Source organism: Carex rostrata, chromosome 17 (assembly GCF_964058835.1).
Source record: "Carex rostrata chromosome 17, lpCarRost1.2, whole genome shotgun sequence".
Classification (NCBI taxonomy): Eukaryota; Viridiplantae; Streptophyta; class Magnoliopsida; order Poales; family Cyperaceae; genus Carex; species Carex rostrata.
Window position 1 is genome coordinate 591,038 of NC_135934.1, and position 7,113 is coordinate 598,150.

Sequence of the window (7,113 nt, forward strand, 5' to 3'; positions counted from 1 at the left end):
CAAAAGAAGAAAATATCAATAGAGAAAATGAAAAGATCAATCTATTCCACAACAACAAATCATTGGTGCCATGTGATCAAGATGACCGACATCAACACGACATCCCGCTGAGCACATGCTCCCAGCCAGTCATAGACCAAAAGGCAACCATTCCAGTGGAAGAGCACCTAGACCAGCTGGACGAGCTTGTTGATAGGCTTGTAGCGGTTGAAGAAATTCAAGAGTCTGATGATGAAAACAATGTCAACACCTTGACAGATGAACTCAAGCTAGAAACAAAAACCGTTAAGAACCCTTCAAACTTTGAAGAAGACTTTGTTGGTGATTTTCCAATGCTTACGGGTAATTTATCAAATTCTATGTCCATGGAGGTTAGATATAATTTTTTGTTGCAAACCAAATATTTGTCTTTGACCAACAATAAAGTCCTGACGGCCAACTACAATGATCCATTCTTACAACCAAATTCCAAACCATCAATGATTGAAGCCAGCTCTAGTTTACTGATTTTGAGAGATGTGCAGCAGACAAACATGTGTAGAAAATCTAATTCGAAAGAGGTCTACAAAGATTTAATAGTCCTTGATCTAAAATTATACTGTTTCAAAGAGTTCTACAAAGAAAATAAGGATTTGAGAAAATGCAAGTTTGTGCCCTATGGTGAAAACATAAGCTTGAGGACAAGCTTCAATCAACCCGAGGAGCCTGATGCGGTGCGTATTGAAGACATATCTGATTTAGATTCAGACTCAAGGGATGACCACAATAGATCAAGACCGATAAGAATTGATATATACAACTTGAAGTTTGATCCACTTATTCAATAGCCTAGGCTGAATTTCTAAATTATTAATTCAACAATTTGAGTGAATGAGTTTTTATTAAAGAACAAAGTCTGTTGACTGCATGGGTGGAAAATTAAGGGTTTGAATTGTGGTCTTCTAAACAAATACATTGCTTTGACCACATTGGTTTTGATAAGAGTTAAATTTTCCTTGGGACTAGTATTGAAAGTATTTATTTGTTTTCATTTTCAATGTTAGTTAAATTTTTCTTTCCTTTAAATATGTATGAATGTTTCTGTCGGAGCAGTGGAGATTATTAGAAAGGTTGAGTTTGTGTGTTTTTTTTTATTCTCTTCTCTATTACTACTTAACCGGTACGTGAGCTTAACGGGCAAGATCGTATCGGGACCGCTTTGCGTCAATAACATTCAGCACTGTAACATTTTTTATTGTTTTGGTTTCATTTTGTATTATTCTTCTGTAATGGTATAAAGCGGAAACAGTAGGATGAGCTCAAACAAATTAAGCTACAGGAAGAGTATTTGAATTGAGCGTGTAAAGGTTGATTAAACGTACGTACTGTGTGTTTACAGAAACAAAACAAAACAACCATAACCAAATTAAGAAAACGGATGGGTTATCATATATATATGCAGGCTGGACTGTCATGTGATGTCTCTGTCTCTGTGATTCCACAATCAAAACAACCATAACCAAATTAAGAAAGGAAAGGGACTGATCGATGGATGCTTGAAGACCGGAATATTAATTAATGCTCCCTTCCACTAGCAAGTAGCAACTCTTCCTCTCCCAGTCCCAGGTACCGAGTTGGTGAGAATGAGATTGAAAAATCAGTGATGCCGTGAGATGAGACTGTACCCAGCTACAGCCTACAGGGCTTATAACCAAAACGGCCCACGGTCCACCTAGACTTGATGAGCCCAAATAACAGCCAAGGGAAAATGAACAAAAACTGGGGCATTCCGAGAATTGAACTCGGGACCTCTCGCACCCTAAGCGAGAATCATACCACTAGACCAAATGCCCTTCTGTTTTTCATGTGGAAAAGTTAGTAATAAAAGGGTTTTATGTGTTCTTCTCATCTTTTTTTTAAAGGATTAAAATTGAAGAAAACGAAAACCCAAGTAAATACAAAGCACACAAATAACAATTCATAACACTTTTAATTAGGTGAGAAACACCAAACATTCAAATAGTACTACAAAAGAAAGGTTATGAAGCTTCTTCAATAACCTTGAATTTCTATTTGAAATTCCTAACACAACCCAAGAAAAAAAATACTATATAGTAAATATGAACCTTCTTCATATTCCCTATATATACATATATATATTCTTATTCATTTTCCATAAATTTAGTTGAATTGGGAGCAAATCTTCCTGATCTGACCCTGGGAACCAGTTTGGACACCAATAGCACCCATCTTCACCATTGATTTGGGGAACTCAAAATCAAACCTCAGTCCCAAAAGCCCCCTTATAGTCCCGGCATAGTTTTGCACTATGCTTTTCGTGTTTGAATCGCCCCACAGCCTTTGGTCCGACTCCAACACTGCATTGCCATCTCTCACATTCTTGAAGTATGAGACATCAAATTTGTTCTCGGTGTCCTTGTCAAGAGGAATACGCTTGGAAGAATCGCCGTTTTGAGGGCATAGCGATTGCAACTGGCTTAGAAAAGAGGGGCTGATGCTCGGATCAGCATTGCCTGTTGCTGTGAAATTGAATAGCCTATATTGCACGAATTGGCAAGCTGTCCGTCCTATGGTATGCGCACCTACAAATTGCACAAATTGGCTCAAAATTTAAAAATAACTGATCTGAATTAAAAAGATGATGTTCGAATTTGAAAATATATATATGATGTGGTGTCTCAGTCTGTCGTATGAATTATGTTATATTAACTTATCGGCATCCAATCTGAAGATTCTGATGTTTTAATTTGGGATTAAAATGAGATAATTACATACCAATCAAGGTGACGAGATCTTGATCTGTCAAACCCTTGTCTGAGAACTTCTGCCTCTGAACGGCAACAGAGTCGGTCGGGGCAGGCAAATTGCTAACGTCGGATGCGGAGGGTACTCTTCCATCTCTCCTTCCCAGTTCCACTGACCAACTTGGCCCACCAGTCTTAACAAAATAAATGTATATTTTTAATTAATACAATGTTATTATTTTCAATTAATGTATAAACCAAAAACCTTTTTGGTTTTGAATAGAGAATTATTGTTCATCTTTTCCAGCAATGCTATGCTATATATGTATTCATGTGTACTTACAAGAACGACAGCATCTCGTGCAGCCAAGGCAAGTATGTCGGAACAAGAAACAACACCGGGACACGCTGCCTCTAGCTGTGACTTTGCATCATCAATAACCTCAAACCCTCTAAGATTGGCATTTGCAAATGCAGTCCTCTCAGTAGAAGCACCCGATATCAAGACTGATGCTTCACATCCCTACATTCATTTCATTAATTTCATTGAACAATTAAAAATTGGATAACTAATCATCACTTAATTTAATTGTGTATCTAATCTAAATGATTAATTGTTGATAGGCAGACCAGCTGGTTGGTACCTGAACAAAGCAGTCATGGAAATGTAGCCTTAGAAGGCCAGGAGCAACGGTTGAATCCTTGTTGAAAGCCTTTTGAACGCTTGACTTAACGATATTCTCGACTTTAGAACATGTGCCAGAGTAAAACCCCTTTTGCAAGCCTTGGCTTTGTATTACATGGGCCATGGCAAAAAGGATCATTACAGAGTAAACAAAAGATGCCATATTCAATGACACTAGCTAGCTATATAGCTAGCTCACTAATTAATTAATTAAGCTGGTGTGTGTGTGAACTGTGAAGTATGAATACTGAATATATAGCTAGGTTTGGATTTATATAGAGGTTTTACTTCTATGTGAGTGATGGGGATTGGGGAATAAGGGATCGAATCATGCACTGGCTAAGCGTGTGGGCCGGCCTACATTAATCAAATCAACTCTTAATTTCTTTTCAATTCACACCTAATTAATCCGCTAAGGCGGCAGTGCTAGTAAGCTGATCATAAGGATGGCTGCAACGTTGGTAGTAATATATCAGCTCCTTATCTGTGTTAGTGGGTTGTTACTTAATTAAGCATCACAATTATTCTTGATAAGGCATCCAATGAGAAAAATCAGTATTGCAGCACTACTAATATAATTAATTTGTTCCTCTAGACTCTAGTAGTTAAAGCAATGTGAACTATATATATATATATATATATATATATATATATATTTGGGTATTACTTTACGCTTTATTACTTTATAACTCTTTATATATATAATGATTAAAAGTTAGACAGGTAGAAAGACATATTTGCATAATCACAAAGGTCTGCTATACAGCTCAATTAATTTTTAGGGACTTAATAATATCTGATTAATTAACTAGTTGAAATAATATGCCTATTTTGGGACTAATTAACTAATTGAATTCTATGGCCCTCATTGTAGATGAGGATATGATTAAAGAATGTTAATTTTGAAGAGTAGATCAGTGGTTAATCAAAATTAAAATTAGTGGTTATATATATAATTAAACCGTTTCTGACCTGGCTCTATATCTTATAGGCAAATCAAAATTCTTTTTTTTTGAAAAACTGATAGTGGCTATCAGTGCATACATCCTAATACTGGTAAAATAAACATCAGAAAAATAAAAATTAGAAAAAAACGAAAAAGAAAAGGAGTGCAGACTTCAAGCCTCAAGCATAACGCAGCCACAGCAACGCTTCATTCCATGCTCTATGCGCAGCTCCTCTAGGCTCCATGATTTTCCCTTCAAAAATTTTACTGTTTCGTGCTTTCCATAATACCCAGCAAACCGAGAAGAAAAAAACACCCCACACCTTTCTTTCTACACGGTCCTGACAGACTCTCCAAGATCTTGATACCGTGTGCTGAACCGATCGACCTGTGTGCATAATTGTGAAGCCCAAAAACGACTGGTACCATCTCCACACATTCAGAGCATACTCACACTGAAACAATATATGTAAGGTGGTAATCCCAATAATACTGCCCCCTATATTAGCCCGAATCTCAAACCGTAAAGTGAGAGTAATCCTCTACAATACCTGAGAGCATACGAATTCCAGATCCCAATACACATGTTCCCACTGCTACAAAATGCCAATTATACATTGTACATCCACCGATGAATGAAACTTCAAACGGGCGTAACTTTTTGCTCGAGTGTTTAATTCCAGTGTTCAAGTCTAATTCGTAATTAAAGCTTATGAGGGGATCTACAGCATTTAACGGGTAACCCATTAAAAATGTGTTTTGTCATGTCCAAAAAATAAAGGAAATAACCTCAAAATTTAAGTTGAAGTTTCTGATATCATACTATTTTTTAAGCTTTGTTCATGTAAATATATAAAGTTTCAGATTTAGACTTTTTTGTTGTATTTCATTTTTTTAGTTAGAATATTGTTATTCATGTAACAATTTGTGTAATGTGATAATAATATTGTTTATATTGATAAATATAGCATTTTTGGTACATGTTATGTTTAAATTCATAATTTTTTAAAATTTTAGTGTTTTTGATATATTGGAAATGTAGTGTATTTGCATGAATTCAGATCTAGAATAGCTATATTTTAAAAAAAAAATGAATTATAATAGTTTTTCAATTAATACTGTGCACAACTCTACAATCGTGTGCAATTTACCAACACTTTCATACACGATGACTCTAGCCACAATTGCACGTGTACATACAATTCCAGTTTTTAAATGTGTACAACCACACTTTCTGAATTAAAACAAATAAATATAATATTTTTACATAAACTAACTGGAAGAATCATTAATCAAACTCCTTGATACCAAACATAATTAATTTGTGTTCCAAATAATTAAATAAAGGAGAAGTATTTTTATATTTTATTAGATTAACATAACTAGATTTATTACTATTGTAATTATGTATATAGTTAAAAATATTAATAAGTACCAATATAACTAGAGCAAGTCATTCTCAAAAGGCCTTCAAGACCTTTAAATTTCCGTCATTTTTCTTATATATATGACAAGGTCTTGAATGACATTTGTAAAATAAGATACAGTTTCTTATATGACATTTGTAAAATTTTCGTCAATTTTTCTGGTACTTAAAAAAAATTTATTACTTTTATAAAAATAAAAAATATGAATATTATTTGTCCAGTGTGTGTACTGGTGTGAACAAAACTTTAAATTATTATTTGCAATACGACTTAATTAAGTAGTGGGATTAATTGGCGTTCATCAGCGTTATCCATTAGCCTAATTAAAGTCCTTTTGTTTAATTTTAATAGATTAAATAAGTTAAGTGCTTCTACCATGAAAAAAATTGCACATTCTACACATGTTTTCTGGTTGATATATACAAGCCAAGTGGAGCACCAATTAGGATCTTATTATATATATAGATATATATTGGCGGCTCTGTACGTATTTCTTTCCTCAAATGTTTTTCATATTTTTTGTTCATGGCTTTCGTTATTGCGATCTACGAGGCAATGCATGATTGTGATTATAATTAAGCGATATAGTCACGTGAAATTAATTTTCGAAAACAAATTAGTTGTCCTCGAAAGTGATAAATATTCTACCCGTAAAATGATTCAGAAAACACAACTAAAACGAAAGTGATATATATATATATATAGGTTGGCTAAGATCAAAGTGGTAATTCATGAGTTTTGGTGCTACTACTAATTCGTTTTTTAATTTTTAAAGTTTAAAACGTCGATCCGAACCGTTCAAGTTGTTCTCCATATTAAATTGTGCTTGGAGACCAAATTTTACATTTTTCTGAATTTTTTTACTATTTATTAAGCCACATCGAAAACAGCTGATCCAACGGTGGCTTCTGATTTTACTATTTTGTTAAGCCACCGTTGGATCAGGGATTTTCAAAGTGGCTTAATAAATAGTAAAAAAATTTAAAAAAAATGTAAAATTTGGTCTCCAAGCACAATTTAATATGAAGAACAACTTGAACGGTTCGGATCAACGTTTTGAACTTTGAATTGAAAAACGAATAGGTAGCACCAAAGCTCAGGAACTACCACTTTGATCTTAGCCAACCTATATATATATATATAGAGAGAGAGAGAGAGAGAGATGGGCTATGGTGCATTGCAATGCATGGAAGGGTTTGTGCATTGGATCATAAATCTAAAATTCAAAATCCAAATGACCGATCCAAACCGTTCATCTTGTTCTCCATATTAATATGTGCTTGGAGACCAAATTTTACATTTTTCTGAATT

At 34.4% G+C, this 7,113-nt stretch overlaps 1 protein-coding gene and 1 non-coding gene across 2 annotated transcripts; both read right to left on the reverse strand.

The window, feature by feature from the left end:
* Positions 1-1,760: 1,760 nt before the first annotated feature.
* TRNAP-AGG (transfer RNA proline (anticodon AGG)) lies at positions 1,761-1,832 on the reverse strand. The gene has a single exon. It is a non-coding gene; the product is annotated as a tRNA-Pro (tRNA).
* A 109-nt stretch (positions 1,833-1,941) lies between these two features.
* LOC144568381 (peroxidase 25-like) lies at positions 1,942-3,603 on the reverse strand. The gene is made up of 4 exons (XM_078318714.1): positions 3,389-3,603; positions 3,088-3,267; positions 2,776-2,938; positions 1,942-2,582 (listed from the first exon to the last, which is right to left on the reverse strand). Exons 1-4 carry the CDS (start codon positions 3,590-3,592, stop codon positions 2,161-2,163), a joined length of 969 nt encoding a protein of 322 aa, XP_078174840.1. The 5' UTR covers positions 3,593-3,603; the 3' UTR covers positions 1,942-2,160.
* Positions 3,604-7,113: the final 3,510 nt, after the last annotated feature.